Source organism: Narcine bancroftii, chromosome 3 (genome assembly GCF_036971445.1).
Source record: "Narcine bancroftii isolate sNarBan1 chromosome 3, sNarBan1.hap1, whole genome shotgun sequence".
Lineage (NCBI taxonomy): Eukaryota > Metazoa > Chordata > Chondrichthyes > Torpediniformes > Narcinidae > Narcine > Narcine bancroftii.
The window spans coordinates 327,111,078-327,135,156 of NC_091471.1; the positions used below are offsets into that span (position 1 = coordinate 327,111,078).

The window sequence follows — 24,079 nt, forward strand, 5'->3', positions numbered from 1 at the left end:
CCCACGGCCTTGTGGCCACTGGCCCGTCCGAGAGCCCACAGGGGCCCTTGGAGGTACTCTGTGTTCGAGTTTCTCCGGGTCGCTGTTTTCGGTTAGCCAGGCGGTGACCTCCTTTACCCTCCTCAGGTATTGACCTGTCCATATTTTCATCACCTCTGGGTATGACTCAGTGCCCCTGATCATCGACTATACCAGGGGCCTGACCCGGGAATACAGCACTTGCAGCCTGTCATCCTCTGATCGAACGATAGTCGGAGGAGGCCTGCAGGAAGGCTTCGAAGCCATGCAGCCAGAGGTCGAAGCTGCTGGATGCATCAGGCGATTGTGGGTCAAGGTCCAGCTTTTCTGGTTTCAGGATCTGCTCCATTAGCCCCCCACCACTCGCAGGTAGGATTTGAGTTGACGAGGAGGGATTTCTTCACTGAGAATGTTGGGAGTTCGCTCCTGAGAGTGGGGGTGTTGAAAGTGCGGGGGGGGGGGGAGGGGGGGGGGTTGTGTCTGAGAATTTGATCGGAGGGAGTGGCACAGTTGGCGCAGCGTCAGCGCAACGTCTTAACAGCGGCCGGGACTGGGATTTGAATCCCACGCTGTCTGTAAGGAGTTTGTCTGTTCTCCTGTGGCACAGAGCTCCTTCCACACCGCCCCTCCCGTGGCGCGGAGTTCCCTCCACACCACCCCTTCCGTGGCGCAGAGCTCCCGCCTCACTGCCCCCTCCTGCAGCACGGACCTCCCTCCTCACCGCCCCTCCCACAGCACAGAGCTCCCTCCTCACTGCCTCCTCCTGCAGCACAGAGCTTCCTCCTCACCACCTCACGCAGAGCTTCCCCCTCAGAGCAGTTCCCAAACCGCGGAGGGGGAACAGGTACCCCATGCACGAAGCAAACCAGCTAACCAAGACGTCCATACAATGATTTATTTACATGTACACATCTTACACAACAGGTCACATTGTCCCAAATCCAGAGATTATTACAAAAGAAAAACAGGGGTATTTTTTTTAGCATTTCTGTACGGAACAGGAGTTATAAATAACAGTAGGGCATCCCAGAATTCCATGGACGCTGTACATTTGGAGAGATGATGGCTGGGGATGAGGGAGAGCGGGTGGTGGAGCGGGGAAGGTTGGCAGTCCGAGTCTAGCTGTTCATTGCGTAGAGTTTAGTCCACGTGCGAGCTGGAGGAAGGAAGACAGGTTAGACATGGAGAGAAGCTTTCCTTGTCCCCATGCACGCCATCCTGTCACCTAATCCCCAGGATCGGACACTCCCTCCGCACCGTCCCGTCACACACTCCCGGGGGGGGGGGGGGTCGGACACAAGAGTGAAGCCCCTTCCGCACCTTCCGGTCACACCCTCCCCGGGGGTCAGATACTCTCCCCACACTCACCGATCTCTATGGCCTGTGATTCACTGTTTTTCCACTGTTCTGCCACATCGTTTGCCAGAGGGTCATCAGGATTGGGAGCGCTCAGGAGAGCCTGGATCGACAACAGGACTGTCCGGATCTGCAGGGCTGGGGACCACTTATCTGCAGAGAAAAGAAAAGGGAGCATACGGTCAGTCCAAGTTCCCCAGAAGCCAACCCCCTCTGTCTGGCCCCACCCCTGATGCCCAGGCCTGAGGGTGGCACTGAGCGGCCAGGGCTCCAGTGGCTGGTCCATTCTCCACCAATCACCAGGCCAGTGAAGGGGGGCAGAGGGCACATGTCCCTGTGACTGGGTCTGTGTGTGGCCTGGCAGAGGAAAGGAGGTGGGAGAGGGGGGAGGGATGGGGGTGGGGGAAAATATAGCAGGAGGGAGTGATGGGGAGTGTGGGAGATGGGGGGAGGGGAGAGGGAGTGTGGGAATGAAAGGAGGGGGAGGAGAGATGTGAGAGAAAGGGGATGGGGAGAGGGTGAGGGAAAGGAAGATGGGAAGTGAGCAGGGGAGATGGACAGAAAGTGGTGGGAAGGGAAGAGGGGGATGGAGATAGAGAGGGATTGAGAAGGGGTAAAGAGGGGAAGGGGATGGAGAGGGGGGTAGTGAAGGGATGGAGAGGAGGGTGGGGAAGGGGAGAGGGGCAAGGTGGGGGAGGGGGAAGGGAGTGGAGGGGGCATAGAGGGGGAGTACAGGGGGCAAGGAAGGGATGAGGAGGTAGGAGAAAGGGACATGAGGGTGAGGGCTGGGGAGAGAGAAGGGGACAGTGGGAAAAGTGGATAGAGAGGGTGAGGAAGGGATGGAGAGGTGGGGGATGGGAGAGAAGAGAGACGGAAAGGGGGACAGGGAGTGGGGAGAGGGGAAGCAGGGATGGGGAGAAGGGGGACGGAGAGGGGATACTCACCTTTGAGAATGTCAAGGCAGATGCGGCCAAGCTTGTCGACGTTGGGGTGGTAGATCTTGGTGACGAAGCGGACCTTGGGGGCACCCATCGGGTACTCCTGGGGCAGGAAGAGCTCCAGCTTGAAGCTACCGCCCTCAAAGGGTGAGTCCTGGGGCCCAGCGATCTCCACGTGGAAGTAGCGGGCGTTGGCCTCGTCTGGCTGAGCTCGGATCCCTGGCACCGGCTCCGCCAGAAGTCGCTGGGTCTCCTGCGGGGAGGCCGTGGGGCAGTGAGAGGGCCGGTGGCTGGTTCTCTCCCATTCCTCTCGTCCCACTGGGGAGAGGAGGCTCGTTCTGTCCTATCAGGTTAAGGGGGTTCGAGTCCCATCCCATGCCCCTTGTCTCTCTGGGATGGGGGTGGGTGGGTAGGAGGTTCATTCCACTCCTGCCCCACTAGGAAGGAGATTTGTTTCCCCCAGATCCCCACCAGGGAGGGGATTTGTTTGCAAACCATCACCTCCACCCGTGAGGGGCTTCGACCCCAATCATCCCACCGGGGAAGGGATTCATCTCCATCACAGCACCATCGAACCATACATCAAATGTAACAGCATAGAGAAACAGGCCGTTCAGCCCTTCTAGTATGTACTGACCATCATCTCCCTTGTCCCACTGATCTGCTCCAAGACCATAACACCCCAGTCCCCTCCCATCCATGTATCGATCCAATTTATCCTTAAAACACATGATCAAGCCCAAATTCACCATATTCGTTCCACACTCCGCTCTCTGAGAGAAGAACATTCCCCTAAACCTTTCCACCTTCAGCTTAAAACTATGACCTCTCGTATTGATCTCCCCCAATCTGTTGAAAAAGCCTCCTCACATCCATTCTCTCTACACCCCTAATAATCTTGTAAACCTCGATCAAATTTCCCCTCATTCTTCTTCACTCCAAAGAATAAAGTCTGAAACTGTTTAATCTTTCCCTGTAACTCAGTTCTTGAAAAATCCTAGTAAATCTTCTCTGCTCTCTTTCAATTGACATCCTTCCTGTAGTTTTGCACCCAGAACTGCACACAATTCAATTTGGCCTCACCAATGTCTTAAACAACTTCAACATAATATCCCAACTCCTGGAGCCAATATTTAATTTATAAAGGCTAAGAGGCCAAAAGCTTTCTTTACAACCTGCGACACCACTTTCAGGGAATTATCCATCTGTATTCCCAGATCCCTCTGTTCTACCGCTCTCCTCAGCGCCTGACCATTCACCGTGTACGTCCTTTCTTGGTTTGTCCTTCAAAAATGCAACACCTCACCCTTGTCTGCATTAAACTCCATCTGCCATTTTGTCACATTCTCCCAGCTGGTCCAGATCCATCTACAAGCTTGGAAAATTTTCTCTCTCCACAAAGCCTCCAATCTTCAAATCACAAGCATACTTGCTGATCCAATTTACCACATCAGGAAGGAAACCTGTGCCATGGATGGGGTGGTGAGGAGGGAGCTCCAGGCTGTGGGAGGGGTGGAGAGGAGGGAGCTCCATGCTGTGGGAGGGGCAGTGAGGAGGGAGCTCCATGCTGTGAGGGGGTGTGAGGAGGGAGCTCTGTGCTGTGGGAGGGGTGGTGAGGAGGGAGCTCCGCACAGAGAGAGGGGCGGTGAGGAGGGAGCTCCACTCTGCAGGAGGGGGCAGTGAGGAGGGAGCTCTGTTGTAGGAGGGGAGGTGATGAAGGAGCTCCACGCTGTGGAAGGGGCAGTGAGGAGGGAGCTCTGCACTGTTGGAGAGGTGGTGAGAAGGGAGCTTTGCACTGTCGGAGGGGCAGTGAGGAGGGAGCTCTATGGTGTGGAAGGCGTACTATCCAGGGATAATATTCCCTGCATGGCCCTGAACCTTGACAGCCCACACAGACTGGTCGAGAGGGGACACTCCAGGCAAATTCCCAGGAAAAGGTTTTTTTCCCATTGAGGAACAATGTTCCTTGGGATTCAGAAGCACAAGGAGGCCTGGTCCCAGCGAGGGTGGGAGCAGAGATTGCTCCACTTGTCGGGCAACATAGGGCAACAGCTAGCGGGAACCCCTTGCTGAATCTCACGAGCTCCCCCGACCCTGGAGGTTTGAGGAAGCTTGATTGCTGGGGTTGGACCAGCGAGGGGCTCAGCGGCTGAGGGCTGCTGGTGACGTGCTCGTGGGAACCAGGTATCAGAGCCAGGATTCGAGTGGGCCCCGAGGGCAAGAGAGGGCTCCCGAAGGGGCCTCGGGCGCGGAAGGCTTCCAGATTGCTCCAGAGGTTTGGATCTGGAGCTCTGGCAGCTGATGGATCAGACAGGTGTCTATGTGACTGCGGGAAGAGAATCCACAGCCGCTCAGCGACTCTGAGAGGGGATTCTCTTTTGCTTCTTTTTCTCTTATTCTGTAAGGGGTGCTGGGGGGACAGTAACGGCAACTCTTTGTCTGCCTTACGGCAGGCGGAAGTTGGTTGCAGTAGATCATTTATGTTACAGGAAGGATGTCGGAGGAAAACGAAATGCTATTTTATAAATGTAAATGGGGAGGGGGTTTGGTTGGCACAAAACTTTTACAGTAATGAGGACTGGACCGTGGTTCAAATCCCTGCGCTGTCTGTAAGGAGTTTGTACGTTTCCCCGTGTCTGCATGGGTTTTCCCCAAGGACTCCAGTTTCCTCCTACCCTTCAAAACTTACTGTGGGGGGTATATGTCATTTGGATGTAAATTGGGAACAGGCCTGTTTCTGTGTTTTATGAATGTCTAAAATGGGCAGGGAGCAACAAACAAAAAGAGTTAATTAGATATGATAAGAGGAAAGGAGAAAGGCTCCATGAAAGGAGAGAAAAGGGAAGGAGCAGGGAGAGAAAGAGAAAGAGAGAGGGACATAACTACAGAAAGGAGGGGGGAGGGGAGAGAGAGAGAGAAAGCTGGAGGAAAGGAAACAGGGAAAAGGGGTAGAGCTGGGAGAAAGGAAATGGTAAAAAGAGAGCGGAGACCTGGGAGAAAGGAAACAAGGTAGAGAGGGGGGAGAGCTGGGAGAAAGGAAACAGGGTAAAGAGAGGGGGGAGAGCTGGGAGAAAAGAAAGGGTAAAGAGGGGAGGAGAGTTTGGAGAAAGGAAATGGTAAAGAGAGGGGGGAGACCAGGGAGAAAGGAAACGGTAAAGAGAGAGAGGGGAGAGCTGGGAGAAAGGAAACAGGGTAAAGAGAGAGAGGAGAGCTGGGAGAAAGGAAACAGGGTAAAGAGAGAGAGGGGGAGAGCTGGGAGGAAGGAAATGGGGTAAAGAGAGAGGATGGAGCTGGGAGAAAGGAAACGGTAAAGAGAGGGGAAGAGTTGGCAGAAAGGAAACAGGGTAAAGAGAGAGGGGAGAGCTGGGAGAAAGGAAATGGGGTAGAGAGAGGGGGAGACCTGGGAGAAAGGGAACGGTAAAGAGAGAGGGGAGAGCTGGGAGGAAGGAAATGGGGTAGCGAGAGGGGGTGAGTTGGAAGAAAGGAAATGGGGTAAAGAGAGAGGGGGAGCTGGGAGAAAGAAAGGGTAAAGAGAGGGGGAGAGCTGGGAGGAAGGAAATGGGGTAAAGAGAGATAGGAGGAGCTGGGAGAAAGGAAACGGTAAAGAGAGGGGAAGAGTTGGAAGAAAAGAAATAGGGTAAAGAGAGAGGGGGAGAGCTGGAAGAAAGGAAATGCAGTAAAGAGAGAGGGGGAGAGCTGGGAGAAAGGAAATGGGGTAAAGAGGGGGGGAGTTGGAAGAAAGAAAACAGGGAAAAGAGAGAGGGGGAGAGCTGGGAGAAAGGAAATGGGGTAAAGAGAGAGAGGGGGAGAGCTGGGAGAAAGGAAAGGGTAAAGAGAGAGGGAGAGAGCTGGGAGAAAGGAAATGGGGTAAAGAGAGAGAGGGTAGAGTTGAAAGAAAGGAAACAGGGTAAAGAGAGGGGAAGAGCTGGGAGAAAGGAAATGGGGTAAAGAGAGAGAGGGGGAGAGCTGGGAGAAAGGAAAGGGTAAAGAGAGAGGGAGAGAGCTGGGAGAAAGGAAATGGGGTAAAGAGAGAGAGGGGAGAGTTGAAAGAAAGAAAAGGGTATCAATAGAGGGGGAGTTGGAAGAAAGGAAAAAGGGTAAAGAGAGAGAGGGGGAGTTGGAAGAAAGGAAACGGTAAAGAGAGGGGAAGAGCTGGGAGAAAGGAAATGGGGTAAAGAGAGAGAGGGGGAGAGCTGGGAGAAAGGAAAGGGTAAAGAGGGGGGAGTTGGAAGAAAGGAAACGGGGTAAAGAGAGGGGAGAGTTGAAAGAAAGGAAAAAGGGTAAAGAGAGAGGGGGAGTTGGAAGAAAGGAAACAGGGTAAAGAGAGGGGAAGAGGTGGGAGAAAGGAAATGGGGTAAAGAGAGAGAGGGGGAGAGCTGGGAGAAAGAAAATGGTAAAGAGAGGGGAGAGCTGGGAGGAAGGCAATGGGGTAGAGAGAGGGGGTGAGTTGGAAGAAAGGAAATTGGGTAAAGAGAGAGGGGGAGAGCTAGGAGAAAGAAAGCAGGGTAAAGAGAATGGGAGAGCTGTGAGGAAGGAAATGGGGTAAAGAGAGCGAGGAGGAGCTGGGAGAAAGGAAACGGTAAAGAGAGGGGAAGAGCTGGAAGAAAGGAAATGGGGTAAAGAGAGGGGGGAGTTGGAAGAAAGGAAACAGGGAAAGAGAGAGGGCGAGAGCTGGGAGAAAGGAAATGGGGTAAAGAGAGAGAGGGGAGAGTTGAAAGAAAGGAAACAGGGTATCAAGAGAGGGGGGAGTTGGAAGAAAGGAAAAAGGGTAAAGAGAGAGGGGGAGTTGGAAGAAAGGAAACAGGGAAAAGAGAGAGGGGAAGAGCTGGGAGGAAGGAAATGGGGTAGTGAGAGGGGGTGAGTTGGAAGAAAGGAAATGGGGTAAAGAGAGGGGGGGAGCTGGGAGAAAGGGTAAAGAGAGGGGGAGAGCTGGGGAGAGCTGAAAGATAGGAGGAGCTGGGAGAAAGGAAACGGTAAAGAGAGGGGAAGAGTTGGAAGAAAAGAAATAGGGTAAAGAGAGAGGGGGAGAGCTGGAAGAAAGGAAATGGGGTAAAGAGAGAGGGGGAGAGCTGGGAGAAAGGAAATGGGGTAAAGAGAGGGGGGAGTTGGAAGAAAGGAAACAGGGAAAAGAGAGAGGGGGAGAGCTGGGAGAAAGGAAATGGGGTAGAGAGAGAGAGGGTAGAGTTGAAAGAAAGGAAATAGGGTAAAGAGAGGGGAAGAGCTGGGAGAAAGGAAATGGGGTAAAGAGAGAGAGGGGGAGAGCTGGGAGAAAGGAAAGGGTAAAGAGAGAGGGAGAGAGCTGGGAGAAAGGAAATGGGGTAAAGAGAGAGAGGGGAGAGTTGAAAGAAAGGAAAGGGTATCAAGAGAGGGGGAGTTGGAAGAAAGGAAAAAGGGTAAAGAGAGAGGGGGAGTTAGAAGAAAGGAAATGGGGTAAAGAGAGAGGGGGAGCTGGGAGAAAGAAAGGGTAAAGAGAGGGGGAGAGCTGGGAGGAAGGAAATGGGGTAAAGAGAGATAGGAGGAGCTGGGAGAAAGGAAACGGTAAAGAGAGGGGAAGAGTTGGAAGAAAAGAAATAGGGTAAAGAGAGAGGGGGAGAGCTGGAAGAAAGGAAATGCAGTAAAGAGAGAGGGGGAGAGCTGGGAGAAAGGAAATGGGGTAAAGAGGGGGGGAGTTGGAAGAAAGAAAACAGGGAAAAGAGAGAGGGGGAGAGCTGGGAGAAAGGAAATGGGGTAAAGAGAGAGAGGGGGAGAGCTGGGAGAAAGGAAAGGGTAAAGAGAGAGGGAGAGAGCTGGGAGAAAGGAAATGGGGTAAAGAGAGAGAGGGTAGAGTTGAAAGAAAGGAAACAGGGTAAAGAGAGGGGAAGAGCTGGGAGAAAGGAAATGGGGTAAAGAGAGAGAGGGGGAGAGCTGGGAGAAAGGAAAGGGTAAAGAGAGAGGGAGAGAGCTGGGAGAAAGGAAATGGGGTAAAGAGAGAGAGGGGAGAGTTGAAAGAAAGAAAAGGGTATCAATAGAGGGGGAGTTGGAAGAAAGGAAAAAGGGTAAAGAGAGAGAGGGGGAGTTGGAAGAAAGGAAACGGTAAAGAGAGGGGAAGAGCTGGGAGAAAGGAAATGGGGTAAAGAGAGAGAGGGGGAGAGCTGGGAGAAAGGAAAGGGTAAAGAGGGGGGAGTTGGAAGAAAGGAAACGGGGTAAAGAGAGGGGAGAGTTGAAAGAAAGGAAAAAGGGTAAAGAGAGAGGGGGAGTTGGAAGAAAGGAAACAGGGTAAAGAGAGGGGAAGAGGTGGGAGAAAGGAAATGGGGTAAAGAGAGAGAGGGGGAGAGCTGGGAGAAAGAAAATGGTAAAGAGAGGGGAGAGCTGGGAGGAAGGCAATGGGGTAGAGAGAGGGGGTGAGTTGGAAGAAAGGAAATTGGGTAAAGAGAGAGGGGGAGAGCTAGGAGAAAGAAAGCAGGGTAAAGAGAATGGGAGAGCTGTGAGGAAGGAAATGGGGTAAAGAGAGCGAGGAGGAGCTGGGAGAAAGGAAACGGTAAAGAGAGGGGAAGAGCTGGAAGAAAGGAAATGGGGTAAAGAGAGGGGGGAGTTGGAAGAAAGGAAACAGGGAAAGAGAGAGGGCGAGAGCTGGGAGAAAGGAAATGGGGTAAAGAGAGAGAGGGGAGAGTTGAAAGAAAGGAAACAGGGTATCAAGAGAGGGGGGAGTTGGAAGAAAGGAAAAAGGGTAAAGAGAGAGGGGGAGTTGGAAGAAAGGAAACAGGGAAAAGAGAGAGGGGAAGAGCTGGGAGGAAGGAAATGGGGTAGTGAGAGGGGGTGAGTTGGAAGAAAGGAAATGGGGTAAAGAGAGGGGGGGAGCTGGGAGAAAGGGTAAAGAGAGGGGGAGAGCTGGGGAGAGCTGAAAGATAGGAGGAGCTGGGAGAAAGGAAACGGTAAAGAGAGGGGAAGAGTTGGAAGAAAAGAAATAGGGTAAAGAGAGAGGGGGAGAGCTGGAAGAAAGGAAATGGGGTAAAGAGAGAGGGGGAGAGCTGGGAGAAAGGAAATGGGGTAAAGAGAGGGGGGAGTTGGAAGAAAGGAAACAGGGAAAAGAGAGAGGGGGAGAGCTGGGAGAAAGGAAATGGGGTAGAGAGAGAGAGGGTAGAGTTGAAAGAAAGGAAATAGGGTAAAGAGAGGGGAAGAGCTGGGAGAAAGGAAATGGGGTAAAGAGAGAGAGGGGGAGAGCTGGGAGAAAGGAAAGGGTAAAGAGAGAGGGAGAGAGCTGGGAGAAAGGAAATGGGGTAAAGAGAGAGAGGGGAGAGTTGAAAGAAAGGAAAGGGTATCAAGAGAGGGGGAGTTGGAAGAAAGGAAAAAGGGTAAAGAGAGAGGGGGAGTTAGAAGAAAGGAAACAGGGTAAAGAGAGGGGAAGAGCTGGGAGAAAGGAAATGGGGTAAAGAGAGAGAGGGGGAGAGCTGGGACAAAGGAAAGGGTAAAGGGGGGAGTTGGAAGAAGAAACAGAGTAAAGAGAGACGGGGAGAGTTGGGGAAAAGGAAATGGGGAAAAGAGAGGGGGGAGTTGGAAGAAAGGAAACGGAAAAGAGAGAGGGGGAGAGCTGGGAGAAAGGAAAGGGTAAAGGGGGGAGTTGGAAGAAGAAACAGAGTAAAGAGAGAGGGGGAGAGTTGGGGAAAAGGAAATGGGGTAAAGAGAGGGGGGAGTTGGAAGAAAGGAAACAGGGAAAAGAGAGAGGGGGAGAGCTGGGAGAAAGGAAATGGGGTAAAGAGAGAGGGGAGAGTTGAAAGAAAGGAAACAGGGTATCAAGAGAGGGGGAGTTGGAAGAAAGGAAACAGGGTAAAGAGAGGGGAAGAGCTGGGAGAAAGGAAATGGGGTAAAGAGAGAGAGGGGGAGAGCTGGGAGAAAGGAAAGGGTAAAGAGGGGGGGAGTTGGAAGAAAGGAAACGGGGTAGAGAGGGGAGAGTTGAAAGAAAGGAAAGGGTATCAAGAGAGGGGGAGTTGGAAGAAAGGAAAAAGGGTAAAGAGAGACGGGGAGTTGGAAGAAAGGAAACAGGGTAAAGAGAGCGGGGGAGTGTTGGGGGAAAGGAAATGGGGAAAAGGGAAGAGAGAATGAGTTGGGGGAAAGGCAATGGGGGAAAGGCAATGGGGGAAAGGCAATGGGGGAAGATGATGCAGGTTGGAGGATTAACGGAAACTGGAGAAGCTAGTTCCTTTAGTTTTGGGAATCACAGACTTGTGTTGGCCAGCAATGCCTCGCCTTCAAGGGTTTGAAGTCCTGGCAGCTTGAAAGTTTGAGGTAGATTTCAACTCATACTCTCTCAGAACTAAGATGGATTCTCTGATCCAAGTTTGACAGGTTGGGGTCAAAAACTGGGAGGGTGAGGGCATTGTGTGTCCCATTCGTCGAGGTGGTGGGGATTGGAGTAAGAGTAGGGTTAATTGAACAAAGGGCAGTTTTGCAGGGCTGACATCCAGAAATCTGACTCCCATCCACACTCTTCCAACACGGGGTGTTCTGGGGGTGGTGTTTTCCACGGCTGTCCTGCGTTCAGGGAGCCCAATGATAAGCACCTGGGGATTGCTTACTCCCCAAAGGTCCTGAACTGGGGCTTGTGTTCTTTCCAAAGGTCCCAAGTTGAGTCTTGTGTTTCCCCAGGTGATCAGTTTTGGAGCTCGTGGATTGCCCCGTGTCCTGCATTGGGACGTGCTTCCCCATGCCCTGTGCTTCCCCTAAGGGTCCTGTTTTTCCCTTCAAGCATCCTCCATTGTGGCCCAAATTTCTCGTGTCCTGTGTTGGGGGTCTGTGTTTCATTCCAATGATCCTGTGCTGGAGCTTGTGATTCCCTCCAAGGGTCCTGCATTGTGGCCTGTTATTTCCCTCAGGTCCTGTGTGGTCCTAGCATCATGCATTGGAGCCAGTTCCCCAAAGGTCCTGCATCTGGGCCTGTGTTTCTAACTAGGATCCTGCATTGTGTCTTGTATTTTCCAAAAGGTTTCCGCCCTGGAGCTTGTGTTTCCCCTTGGGTCCCGCACCTGTTTCCCCAATTTTCCTGCATTTTGCCCAGGGTCCTGCATTGAGGCCTGTGTTTCTCCCAAGGTTCTCCATTTCCACCTAGGGCTCTGCATTGGGGCCTGCATTTTCTCCAAGGTCTTGCATTGGGGTCTGTGTTTCCCCAGGGTTCAGCATTGGGGCCTCTGTTTCCACCAGGGACCTGTAATGAGGCTTGTGTTTTCTCCTGGGTCCTGAATTGATGTCCGTGTTTCCCTCAGGATCCTGTGTTTCCCCCCAAGTCCTGTGTTGAAGCCTGTGTTTTTCCTCCCGCAGGATCCTGTGTTGAGGCCTGTGTTTCTCCTAGGGTTCTGCGTTGACAGCTGTATTTCCCCAGGTGCTGCGTTGGGCCTGTTTCCCCAAGATCCTGCGTTGAAACCTGTGTTCCCCCCCCACCCCCGTCCTGTTGAAGCTTGTGTTTCCCCCAGGATCCTGCGTTGAGGCCTGTGTTTCCCCCCAGGTCCTGCGTTGAAGTCTGTGTTTCCCCCAGATCCTGTGTTCAGGCCTGTGTTTCTCCCCAGGGTCCTGCATTAAGGCCTGTGTTTCCCCCCTCCCCAGGATAATGCGTTGAAGCCTCTGTTTCCCCCAGGTCCTGCGTTGAGGCCTGTGTCGTGTTTCCCCCCCCCCCCCCCAGGGGACTGAATTGAGGCCTGTGCTTCCTCAGGTCCTGTGTTGAGCCCTGTGTTTCTCCCCCCGGGTCCTGCGTTGATACCTGTGTTTCCCCCAGGGTCCTGCATTATGGCCTGTGTTTCCCCAAGTCCTGAGTTGAGGCCTGTGTTTCCCCCCGTCCTGTGTTGAAGTCTGTGTTTCCACGCTGGGTCCTGGGTTAAGGCCTGCGTTCCCCGCCGACCAGGCCCCGGTTTCGCGGCCCGCCTTGACCCCGGCAGCCCCGAGATGGAGTCCCGGCCGCCCGCCGTCTGCTTACCTTGACAATGCGCCGCGGCAGCCCCGCCATGTCGAGCCGACTCCCCGCAGCGGACGGTCTGCGGCCGGGCCCTGAACGCCGCCACAGCGCCCTGGACGGCGGGAGGACCGCACTGGACTCCCCCGGAGGACTGGTGCAGCGGAACCTGGTGTTGGGAGGACTGTTCTACAGCCCCCGGAGGTCCCAGCATCGCCATAGTCAGCGGGTCGACCAACCGACAGACATTCGGTGGTCTAATGCAACGACAGCTACTGGCGGTAGGACCGCACTGCACCCTCCGTTGGTCTCCGCCAGGTGCATCTCCAAGTAGGACGGGCACCGCAGCCTCCGGAGGATCACGGCAGCGGCACCTGGTGTTGGGAGGACCGCACTGCAGCCCCCCCGGAGGACCACGGCAGCGGCACCTGCAGATCGGAGGCCCGAACTGCAGACAGGTGGCGGGGGGCGGGGGGTGAACTGCAGCAGACCCAAAGACTTGGGTTGCAAAATTGTCTTGAGGGGCAGAACTCGGAGGAAGTCGAGGGGCGTGCGAAAGAAATGTAACTAAAGGCTGCTCCTGGGACCGTCACTTGACACGATCGGAGCTGCTATTCAACGAACCCTGGAGGAAAGGCCCAAGTACAGAGCCGTCGTGCTGACCACCCTCCTGAACGGCTCTGGGACGGGGGTCACCTCCCGTCACCACTGCCGATGCCTCATGTGCTTCTAGCAGTCCTGCTGTGCTGTCCTCCTCAACGTCCACCGGGGCAACTTTGTCACCAACATCCAGAATCGGAATTTACTGCCAGGAATAAGTCGTGAAATTCGGTGTTTTGTGGCAGCGTCACAGGGCAAACACTCATACTCACAACATTACTGTGAAAATAACAGGCACGAAAAGTCAGGCTGTGTCTGGGGTTCATGGATCCTTCAGGAATCTGACGGCGGATGGGAAGAAACTGTCCTTGTGCCACTGAGTGCACGTCTTCAGGCTCCTGGACCTTTTCCCCGATGGGAGCAGAGTGAAGAGGGCCTGGCCGCCGAGGAGGTCGAGGCTGCCTCATGTCAGTGCCCTCGATGGAGTGGAGTCTAGTGCCCATGATGTCGCAGGCCAAATTAACAACCCTCTGGAGTTTATTCTTGACCTGAGAGTTGGCGCCTCCGTACCAGACAGTGATGCAACTGGTCAGAACACTCTACACTGTCCACCTGTAGAAGGTTTTGAGAGCCTTCAGTAACGGACACCTCACAAAGTCTAGCCGCTGGCAAGACTTCTTGATCGCATCAACGTGGAGGCTCCAGGACAGACCCTCAGAGATGTCGACACCCAGGAATTTTAAGTTCTTGAACCTCTCCACAACTGAGCCCTTGATGAGGACTGGGTTGTGTTTCCCCTGACTTCCTCTTGGTCCCCAATCGTCCCCTTGGTTTTGCTGATGTTGAGCACAAGATTGTTGTCATTACACCATTCAACAACCTGACCCATTTCCTTCCTGTACGTTTCCTCACTGCTGATTGTGATACATCCACATCAAACCGAGATCATTTGACTTTGGGCATGTGAGCCCTAAATTGTTGGAGAGAGTGACAGGCACGTAAAGAAGAGGTGTTAACCCCTTTGAAAATTACATTCCAAGTTATTCAAGAATTAGAAGCTGTCGATCCTGTTTCCAGGGTTTTAAATTTTATCTGAGGGAGCCTCTCTTATTTTCAACAAATCACCATAAATGTTCGATATTAAACTGTTATAGAAAGGTTGTAAATTTAAAAAATTACATCAATTAAATTCTTATCAGTGCTCTTAGGAAATGTATGTCATTGAGATTGTAAAAAAAAGTTTTTGGTTGACTGTATTTAACTGAAAGTTAATCAGAGGAAGTGAGACTCCCCTTGACAAATAAATCTCGGGTCACTTCGACAAATAATCTGGTGGTTAAACATACTTTGGATACAATTCAGAAAATGTTTTGGATTAATGAGATTTTCTCTTTCTAACCTATTTTTTCTACTTAAAAAAATCTTCCATGATTTATGTAACTTTTGGTGGAGACTGGGTGTGACTACTGTGGCCAAATTTCATGACACATATTCTCCACATTGGCAGGGCCCTCCTGAGGGGCTGCTGCTGCTAATGTGGGTGCCTGAGGGGCACAAGGCCTATACCATAATCCCCAGGCAAACAGAGCACATGGACGGAGAGACTCCTTACTCAAGCCGTCGAGGTCTTTCAGCCCTTACGGACCTGGCCTTGGCTTCCAGTCAAAGAATTGGTGGAACAAATTTTATGGGTTTTTTTATATAATTGCAACTAAGTGTTTTATGTATATTTCACTTGCCATTTAGGTAATATTACATAATGATTTGAATCTAAACACAGTGGTTCTCACCCTTTTTCTTTCCACTCACATCTCACTTTAAGTATTCCCAATGCCTGTGGACACAGCTGGTACCGTGTAATGATCAGGGGTACCCCTGTAGGTAGCCCATGTAGGTACCCTTCCTAATCAGAATCCTTTCTCTTTGGTCACAAGCTGGTTGCATTTCCCCCCTCCCCTTCTCCTGTAAACTGCTTCTTATTGCATGCTGCTGCTGGGTTTAGGTTCTGACTGCTTGTAAATTGCTAATTACTCTGGTTTGTCCTGTTAATTGCTCCTGATCTGCCAGCCTGTTTGTTTCTGTGTTAATAAATCCTTTAGTTATCCATTCCACGTCCGGACTCATTTCCTTCTGAACCCCAAACGAATCTCAACACCTTCCTACCTCACATCCCACCTTCACCAATCCCGTACCAATCACAGAGCACCAATGGCGTCGGGATTACTTAAAGTGGGAGGTGAGTGGAAAGATAAAGGTTGAGAACCCCTGGTCTAAAGTGGCTTGTGTTTTACTGCAATGATGCACCAGTCTCCAAGAGTGTTAGCTCTTTTTTTTAAGCTGCTGCTCATTATAACATCCACAGCTTTAAGAGATGACGATCAGATTCGAATCTGTATTGATTCCCCTGCACTCAGGATAAATGTCTCGGCCTCACTTTTTCGCCCACAGGGTTTGGGCTGGCTGGTGTGTGTGTGGCCAGTGACAGGCTGCCGACCCACTACTACTCTGCGAGGCAACTCTCCATGTTGTGCCAGTCGACTTCTGGGTGTGTTCTTTGATGGACTGGTGCCCAGCGCTTTGCAGCTGGTGTTTAAAACAGGCTCGCCCCAGCAACAGGCGGACTGGCTCACAGAGCCACGGCAGATCTGACCACGAGAACTCCAGGGATTGTTTGGATTTTTCCCTGGAAATAGCTAATTCTTTGTGATGACTGTTGTTATAGGCCCAGAGGACCCCAAAACCCAGCAGCAATAGAAATTTACCAAGACAAATGGTTACTTAAACAGAAGTTATTTTAATTATCTTTAAACATAAAAACAGGATCAAACTTTAACTATTAACTTTATTCCCTTCTAAGCACACATGTATATAATGTGTGTGCAAGTTCAGAAAAGTTCTTTGATTCACCGTCCAATCTCACCTTTCACTTCTCTAAGTTCACTAGGATCAGGAAATTCTTATACTGTGCACAAAATTTAACATTTATGAATCTTCACCAGGCTTTGGTGCTTGAAAGGTAAATAGTTACCGCTCAGGAAGGTCGGTTTGTAGAGAGAGAGATTTGATGCTCGTTGGACACAAACTGACTCCCTCCGATCAGTCACTTCAGTGTCTTACCGAAGAAACTTGCCCCATCAGGGTTTTCCAGTTGATAACCTTTTTCTTTCAGATCACCACAGAGTTCCTTTTCTGTTTCCCTTATTTCAAGGGAAACATTATACAGCCAGTTATCTCCTCTTGTATGGACCACAAGGGCTTTGATCAGGCTGAACTCAGAACTCGCAACCCATCTTCCAAATAGGGGTTTTCCACAAGCTTGCCATGTTCCACTACGAGATGCTGCTGAACTGTATAATAGAATTCTCTCTCTCCCTCTCTTAGAACAGCCAACTGCACTCAGACAGACTGCAGCTCCGGGCCTGAGTCCGTTCATCTGTTGCTTTCCAAAACAATAATCCATTACTCCACGGCATGTCCGATTAACACCTACTTGTGAAGTCTCTATAGGCATTCTTCAAAGATTTTGCAAAGACCCGGAGCCTGGATGGTCTGGCTTGAGCCAAACTCTTGCATTTTAAATGAGATCTGCGTTGAAGTGTTTGTATCTGTGCGTGACCAACACTAAAAACCCCACACAATTGATCTCCTTTGAAACATACTTAAATACAACAGAAAATATATAATCTGTCATAATGTATGTGTTTCTCTATCAGCTGGGCCACAAATTTATTCACACCCATTTCCACGGAACATAATAAAAGGCTTCAAAATCTGCATTTATTGTCACAAATTTAATATTTATTTAAACAGTGTAGTCACAACATTCACGCAGAGTTGAAAGTGAGTTGAATAGAACTCCAGTGGGTGCTTAACTCCCTCGGAACCAGATGTTGTTCTCGACACCCGTGACCAACACAACGTCAGACGCCAGGCTGAAAATATCCAGTTTCTTGTACCTATCCAAAGATCCTATTGTCCCTGTCTCCAACACCATTGCCAGTGCACCCAACATTCTCGGTGTGCAGAACTTGCCTCTTACATTTCAACTTCCCCTTCCTCACTGGTATTTACTCCCAAGCACCTCAACTCTGTCACCTCATGCAGGCCATTTCTGTCTGGGGGGAGGGGAAGCCTCAGGTCCGTCCGCACAATCAAGGTCTCACATCACAATTACAGCATCAGCGACTGGGATTCAAATCCTGGGAAGTCAATGGGTGTTACAGGTGCGAGATCCTCACCCAGATGCACACTAAGAGCAGGCAGATGGCCAAATATAAAAAGGAGGCGGGGGGGGTCAGCAGAGGTGGGAGAATAGGGCAGAGGGAGTGCAAAGGCTGACAGGCCCTCCCTCAATGTCCTCTTCTGCAACGAGAGGCTGGGCGGCAGCAGCAGAATGTTGGTGGTTAAGGGCGGGCGGGAGAATTGACAGGGGTAGGGAGAGGGAGAATTGACAGGGGTAGGGGGAGGGAGAATTGACAGGGGTAGGGGGAGGGAGAATTGACAGGGGTAGGGGGAGGGAGAATTGACAGGGGTAGGGGGAGGGAGAATTGACAGAGGTAGGGGGAGGGAGAATTGACAGGGGTAGGGGGAGGGAGAATTGACAGGGGTAGGGGGAGGGAGAATTGACAGGGGTAGGGAGAATTGACAGGGGGAGGGGGGAGCGAAAGAAAAGACAAAAGAGCAAGAGAGATGGAGAGGGGAAGCTGTTTGGAGTGCATCCAGACAGAATATTCAATGTTCTCTCTCCCCTCACCTGTTCCCCTCCCCATCACCTCTCACAGCCTCTTTCACTTCTACCCCTTCCACATGTCCCCGCCGCCCCGGGCCCGCCGCCCCGAGCCAGTCCCCGCCCCGGGCCCGCCGCCCCGGGCCAGTCCCCGCCCCGAGCCCGCCGCCCCGGGCCAGTCCCCGCCCCGAGCCCGCCGCCCCGGGCCAGTCCCCGCCCCGAGCCCGCCGCCCCGGGCCAGTCCCCGCCCCGAGCCCGCCGCCCCGGGCCAGTCTCCACAGCCCCGTGTCAGTCCTCACACTGATCCCACTGCCCCGTGTCAATCCCTGCAAGTTTTCCAATTGATCTAAAAGTGATTGACCAAGGAAGCTACAAAAAATTCACCTTGGAGGAATTATCAACATTTATTGGATAAAAAATCAACGATGCTTGTGATGACCCCCCCACTTTAACGTCACACATGAACATAAGTAATGACAGTCACGCTGTTGTCCCACCGTAACTGGAAAATCCTAAGTCGGACCATTGTCCGTAGGGAAGGCCCTATACCATGTGGCAGTCTTCATTTGCCCCCAGTGATGGTTTATTTCCCCACGGATGCTGCGTGATCCACTCGGGCACTGAACTACAACCACGCGGCGGAATTTCCTGCTCCTTGATTGGGGATGGACCCACCGCCCCCTCACGTGCCCTTGGGCTTGTCCCGCGGCCGGAGAGCGCCCCGGTCAACTGCGCTCTGGGCAGTGATTAGGTTGGAGCAGGCATCGGCGATCAGGGCCCCGGGTACGACGATCCACAGGCCATTGAGGAAGGCGAAGTAGAACCAGAAGTAGAGCGGGTGGCCGGGAACTCCGTGCCGGAATCCTTCTCGGTATTCCGTGAAGAAGTACAGCACGTCGCCGTACAGCTGGCCTAGGGAGGGAGGGAGGGCCGTCAAACGTGCAGGACAAGAAAATCTCCATCAGTACTGGAGCACAGCAGGGCTGTGTTCTTAGCCCTCTTTACACCTAGGACTTTGTGGCTCAGTAGAGCAATAATATCAACTACAAATTTACCGACAGGAGGGCGATTGAAAACTTGGCCAAACGGGGCCCCAACAATAGCCTCGCACTCAATGTCACCAAAACCAAGGAGCTGATTCTTGACTTCAGGAAGAGAAAGCCAGAGGTAATCACTGGGGGATCAGAGGGGGAGCACATTTAAGTTCTTGGGAGTCACTATGTTGGAGGATCTTTCCTGGACCCAATGCACTGATGGGATCACGAAGAAAGCCCATCAGCGGCTCGAATTCCTCAGGAGTTTACGGAGGTTTTTTTTAATGACCCTGGCAAATTTCTGCAGAGTATGGTGGAAACTATGCTGACCAGTTGCATCATGGTCAGAGGGTAAAGCCCTGCAAAAGGTAGTGGACACAGCCCAGGGCATTGAAGACTAAACCCACCCCACCATCGAGAACATCTACAGGGAATGCTGCCTTCAAAGAGGTCTAGGTTTCAGGAACAGCTGCTACCCCTCCACCATCAGACTCCTCAACAACAAACTCAACCAGGGACTCATTTAAGGACCCTTACTTGGGCACTTTCTTGATTTTCTTTCTATTCTCTCTCTATTACAGTTTGTTTACATTTGTTATCTGTTTACATATTTACCACTGGAGTTAGTAGTTACTACTGCCAGTGAGCAAGGGGGGGTTGGGGGAAGAAATCCTAAAGTGTCTCCCGACAGAACAATCCTGACTTGTAGACCATGGAATGAAATCTTCCTCCACACTGTCCCTTCGCACACTCCCCAGGGGTTGGAGAAAAATCAGACACAGAGTGAAGCTCCCTCTAAACCATCATGTCACACACTCCCTGGGGGATGGACACAGAGCGAAGCCTCCTCCGCACCATCCCATCACACACTCCTGGAGGAGTGGCTGTGGTGGAGGGAAGAGAAATCGGACCCAGAGCGAAGATCCCCCCTGCACCGTCCCATCACACTTTCCCAGAGGATGGGATACAAAGTGAAGCTCCCTCCGCACCATACCGTCACACAACCCCCCCCCCCAGGGGTCAGACACAGGGAAGTACCCTCCTCATCATCCCATCACATACTACCAGGGTCCCTTTACACCAGCCTCCCCATCCTCAGGCCCAGTAGCTGAATCCCTTACCCAGCGAGACGATGAGCTGCAGGACAAAACGGTAGGGTTTATTCTGGAGAAACGCAACAACTGTCCAGATGCTCAGAGGTCCCCAGGTCAACGCAGTGATAGTCTCCATGCACACAGTGAAGTTGTCCCCACTGCAGAGAGGTGAAGGGCAAGTGAGTCACAGGATAGAATAATTCTCTTCACAGGGCAGATTCCATCTTAAAATATTGTTTGTAAGGATCGCTGTCATGAAGATGCTCACCTGATATATCTGCTGTCCGCCTTGGCATATTCTTTCCCTGTAAAACAGAGGCATAGATAGAATTACCAACTCAGTGTTCACCAGTACGAGAAGATGATTCCTTATCCAAGAGAAAAGCAAAGCCCGCCCTGTCCAGGAGTGCAGGATTCCCTTCACAAATCCTGCTGCCCCTCCCTATCTCCCATCTCCTCTCTGCGCGCCTCACTTCATCACTCCCTTACACCCTCTCCCCTCATCCCCTCTTGCCCCTTACCCTCTCCCTCCCCCTAACTGCTCTCTCCGCCCGTGCCTCTTACCCCTTCTCCTCCTACATCCTCTCTCTCTTGCCCCTTCCCCACTCACAGAGCTGGGAGAGGAAGGCCTGGTCGCCGGCCAGCCCGCCGTGGTACAGGCTGAACCAGCCCTCGATGAGGCCGTGGACGAAGCCGCAGATGGCAAACCAGCACACGGCCACCCTGCGGGCAGCCCGCGGCCGCTTCGCTCCCCGGGCTCGGCCGCTCAGCCACCACGTGGCAGCCGCCAGCAGCGCGCAGCCAGTGAACAGGAAGGCCAGCAGGCTCCACAGTGGCCGGTCGTTGCTGCGGTAGCCGGGAAGCAACAACCCCCGAGGCTGGTACGGGTGAGCGACCGCCATCCTACCCATCGCAGCGAGCATGCGCTCACCTATTGATATCCTCCGCGGGCTCCACCAATCAGAAGGCGGTCTCGGTTGATAGATGGCACGCCAGCCCAATCGACCCGAAGAAGAAGAAGGCGAGATTAGGAATCCTCCAATTAAGACCCGTGCTTTTGGTTTATCCAATCAGAAGCTCTGATCTTCCTGATGGACACGCACCAATTATTACTCCCCTACTGTGCTCTCCCTCACGCGCCACCATCGTTCGATCCTGCGGATTGGTCGGCAGGTCTCGGATCAGCGGAGTTGCTAGGCGACGGGGGAAGGGAACGACTGCCTGTGGCTGTTTTTCTTAGTCCGCCTATCATGTCACTTCTTATCCCAAGTGCCGGTGATTGGGAACCTCTTCCCCTCCCCTCCACCACTAAGCCACTTGCTTTGAGGAAGGGAGATCACAATCAGACGCATGCGCGGCAAACCCTCTGAGGTTGGAGGGAGTGGGGGATTGGCATGGACCCTAGATTTGGCGCTCAAATGGGAATTCAAAACGGACACTTGTGCGCCCGCTCTCCACCCATGGTGAGGCGGAGGAAACGCATGCGCACTCCGAACGCAGATGACAGGAGGTTACACGCGATGGAACGGCGCATGCGCACTCGTTCCTACGGCCAGCTGCGGCTGACGGGACGACAGCCGCGCAGCGAAGGGGAGGGCGCGATTGTTCTCCCGCCCGCGGAGGCGAAGGAGCAACCGAGTAACTGATGTGCGCATGCGCGGCGAGGGCGACGCCCCACTGCGCATGCTCGCCCCCTCCTTTCGCGGGGGCCATGGCGGCGGCGGCTCGGACGGAAGAGGGATGGCGATGGCCGCCTCTGGGCCTGTTGCTCTGAGGTGAGGGACAAGAAGGAGCGCGACGGCCGAGCCCAGGTACAGTGGGAATCGCAGGACCTTACGGCTCGGGCTCGGCCCTGTGGATAGTCAAGGAGTCATGGCCTGGGGAAAGGAAAAAGGTTGAGGCCGACTGGATTATCCAGGTTTTAACAGAAAAACCAACACAGGTTCATAAATGTTCACACACACCCTCAAATACAAACCTTAGCTTATTTATTCTGACACATTGTACTGGTACAGCCCTTGTAATTCAGAGAAATGATGTATAAAGCAGTGGGTTTTAACCTTTTCTTTCCACTAATCCATCACTAACCACAGGGTGGTTAGGTGCTCTGTGGTTGGTAAGGAATTAAGTAAGGTGGTGTGTGAGTGGAAAGAAAAAGGTTGAGACCCGTTGGATTATCCAGATGTTTGTTGTACCTTTTTTTAACAAAAACCAATACACAGGTACATAAATGTTCACATACACTCAGACTGCCTTGAATCATTTATTCTGACCCTGGTCCCAAATGCTGGCAAGGGGTTGTGGTAATTCCAACGCCAACTGTTTTATCCAGCAGACTTAAAATATGACAGGAAATCACATAAATAGGTTAAATCTAAAACACGGTACGCGACAGGAAACTTTTATGGCAATATTTGTGATCAGCAGCCAAAAATCCATAAAATACACCCAAAAGTGTTCTCGGTTGGCATAGTGGTCAGCGCAACGCTGTTACAGCGATTGGGACCAGAGTTCGAATCCCCACGCTAAGAAGTTTATACGTTCTCCCTGTGTCTACATGGGTTTTTCCCGGGGGCTCTGGTTTCCTTCCACTGTTCCAAACATAATGGGGTTGTAGGTTAATTGGGTGTAATTGGACGGCACAGGCTCGTGGGCCGGAAATGCCTGTTACAGTACTAGGTGTTTCTAAAATTTTAAAACTTTTAAAGTAATTTAAATTTAAAAATTTAAGAAATAAAATCTTCATCGTCCAGTGTAATTTCTGTGGGATGGAGTGGTGGGTAGCCTTGATTACAGGTGCTGAGTGACCTGAGCTCTCTCCTCCCGCAGGGTCGGTCGAAGGTGGAGGAGTAGCAATGGCCACGCTCAGTCGACAGGAGTTCTTCCGACAGCTGACCCAGGGCTGCATCTACCCCACAGCCCAGCAGGGCCTAGAGCAGGTCTGGCAGCTGCTCCTCGTCTGCCTGGGATGTCGTGTGGTCTGGAGACTGGGTGAGCTGTGTGAGGGAGATTGTCTCTGTAGCTCGCCCCTCCCACCCCCCTCCAGTCTCCTGCACCACCCCCCCCCCCGTCTCTGTAACCCCTTCCAATCCCCTACACCCCTCCCTGTCTCTGTAACCCCCTCTGGTCTCCTACACCTCTCCCTGTCTCTGTAACCCCCTCCGGTCCCCCACACCTCTCCCTGTCTCTATAACCCCCCCCTGTCTCTATAACCCCCCCCCCCATTCCCCTACATCCCTCCCTGTCTCTAACCCCCTCTGTTCTCCTACATCCCTCCCTGTCTCTAGCCGTTTTCACACGGGCTGACCAGTAAATTGCCCGTTCAATGAACTGGTTAAAGTAGCTATTTTTGCCGTTCACATTGGACCACTGTTAACCGGTTCTCTGTATCCTTTCACACTCATCACCAGGCATCCCCAGGGAGAGGGCCCCCTATCATCCACCACTGACGTCTGAGTGATGCATTAAGTGAAGGCGGACCTGCCCTACCAGAATTGCTTGTGGCAGAGCAACCCCTCCATGAGTGCTCCATGCATACAGCCCCTTCTCTGCCTCTATCTTGGGCGTGGACCCTGCAATTGAGGGATTTTAAATAAATTTATTGTCGGCTCCTTTAACAGGCCGTTACACCAGCTCTGGCAGCACCACCATCCCGAAGTACTTATGTTACAGGGAATGGTTAAACAGGTTTGGACTTTATTCCCTGGAGTGTAGAAGAAAGAGGGGAGATTTGATTGAGGTGTTTAAAATTATGAGGGGGATAGACAAGAGTAAATGCTGGTTGGCTTTTCCCACAGAGGGTAGGTGTGATCCAAACTAGAGGACATGGGTTAAGGGGGAAAGGGGGAAAAGTTTAGGGGGAACTTCTTCACGCAGTAGGTGGTGGGAGTGTAGAATGAGCTGAGGTGAATGTGGTTTTTTTTAAGAGGTGAATGTGGTCTTGATTTTAACATTTAAGAAGAATTTGGATGGGAAGGGTATGGGGGGGGGTGGTATAGACTGGGTGCAGGTCAGTGGGCCTGGGGACCCTTTTCTGTGTGCAGGTCTGTTGTGCTCCATTCTTTGTTATCAGTGTGATTAGATTCTGCAGTGAAGTGGGATACTTATAACTGCTGGTTAGAGAGAGATGACAGATATTCTTTCATCTGTGCGTTTAACAATGGGAACTGCCAGTAATAGCGTTCTGTCGGGAGCATCGGTTGTTTAGCTGTGTCCGATGCACATGAATTGTGTGCAATTTCAAGCCCAGTTTATTGCTGTCCAATTGTACAAGTCCTCAGAGCAAAACACACAGACACTCACCTAGACATAAAACACAAGCACAGATACACATATTCAGGACAAGTATTCATCGATACAAATAAATATTGTTTCATTCATATGAGAGTTGGATGGTT

General features: G+C 52.1%; 3 protein-coding genes across 6 annotated transcripts in view; 1 reads left to right on the plus strand and 2 right to left on the minus strand.

Annotated features, from left to right (window-relative positions):
- Positions 1–899: 899 nt before the first annotated feature.
- On the minus strand, positions 900–12,361 carry LOC138759159 (ubiquitin-conjugating enzyme E2 N). The gene is made up of 4 exons (XM_069929173.1): positions 12,253–12,361; positions 2,319–2,565; positions 1,387–1,527; positions 900–1,174 (listed from the first exon to the last, which is right to left on the minus strand). The coding sequence occupies exons 1-4, from the start codon at positions 12,280–12,282 to the stop codon at positions 1,137–1,139; spliced, it is 456 nt and encodes a 151-aa protein (XP_069785274.1). The 5' UTR covers positions 12,283–12,361; the 3' UTR covers positions 900–1,136.
- A 5,572-nt stretch (positions 12,362–17,933) lies between these two features.
- ebp (EBP cholestenol delta-isomerase) lies at positions 17,934–20,603 on the minus strand. Its single transcript, XM_069929170.1, has 4 exons — positions 20,293–20,603; positions 19,951–19,987; positions 19,710–19,840; positions 17,934–18,466 (listed from the first exon to the last, which is right to left on the minus strand). Exons 1-4 carry the CDS (start codon positions 20,591–20,593, stop codon positions 18,237–18,239), a joined length of 699 nt encoding a protein of 232 aa, XP_069785271.1. The 5' UTR covers positions 20,594–20,603; the 3' UTR covers positions 17,934–18,236.
- A 717-nt stretch (positions 20,604–21,320) lies between these two features.
- LOC138759151 (protein-serine O-palmitoleoyltransferase porcupine-like) overlaps positions 21,321–24,079 on the plus strand; it is a 141,929-nt gene continuing 139,170 nt past the window's right edge. For 2 of the 4 annotated variants that reach the window (XM_069929158.1, XM_069929159.1), the window contains exons 1-2: positions 21,321–21,457; positions 22,512–22,673. In XM_069929158.1, coding sequence (XP_069785259.1) covers positions 21,336–21,457; positions 22,512–22,673 — 284 coding nt within the window. In that variant the 5' untranslated portion in view covers positions 21,321–21,335. Of the gene's footprint in view, positions 21,494–22,511; positions 22,674–24,079 lie in introns of all 4 variants that reach the window. The other 2 variants (XM_069929155.1, XM_069929156.1) reach the window with 2 other exon arrangements.

Excerpts from the sequence above, each read along its gene's own strand:
- ebp (XM_069929170.1), bottom strand. The coding sequence starts at position 20,593 with ATGGGTAGGATGGCGGTCGCTCACCCGTACCAGCCTCGGGGGTTGTTG. Across the intron at positions 19,841-19,950 it reads GCGGACAGCAGATATATCAG|TGGGGACAACTTCACTGTGT; the intron begins GTGAGCATCTTC and ends ACCTCTCTGCAG. Across the intron at positions 18,467-19,709 it reads GCAGCTCATCGTCTCGCTGG|GCCAGCTGTACGGCGACGTG; the intron begins GTAAGGGATTCA and ends CTCCCTCCCTAG.
- LOC138759159 (XM_069929173.1), bottom strand. The coding sequence starts at position 12,282 with ATGGCGGGGCTGCCGCGGCGCATTGTCAAG. Across the intron at positions 1,528-2,318 it reads CTGCCTTGACATTCTCAAAG|ATAAGTGGTCCCCAGCCCTG; the intron begins GTGAGTATCCCC and ends TTTTCTCTGCAG. Across the intron at positions 1,175-1,386 it reads ATCACAGGCCATAGAGATCG|CTCGCACGTGGACTAAACTC; the intron begins GTGAGTGTGGGG and ends TCCTTCCTCCAG.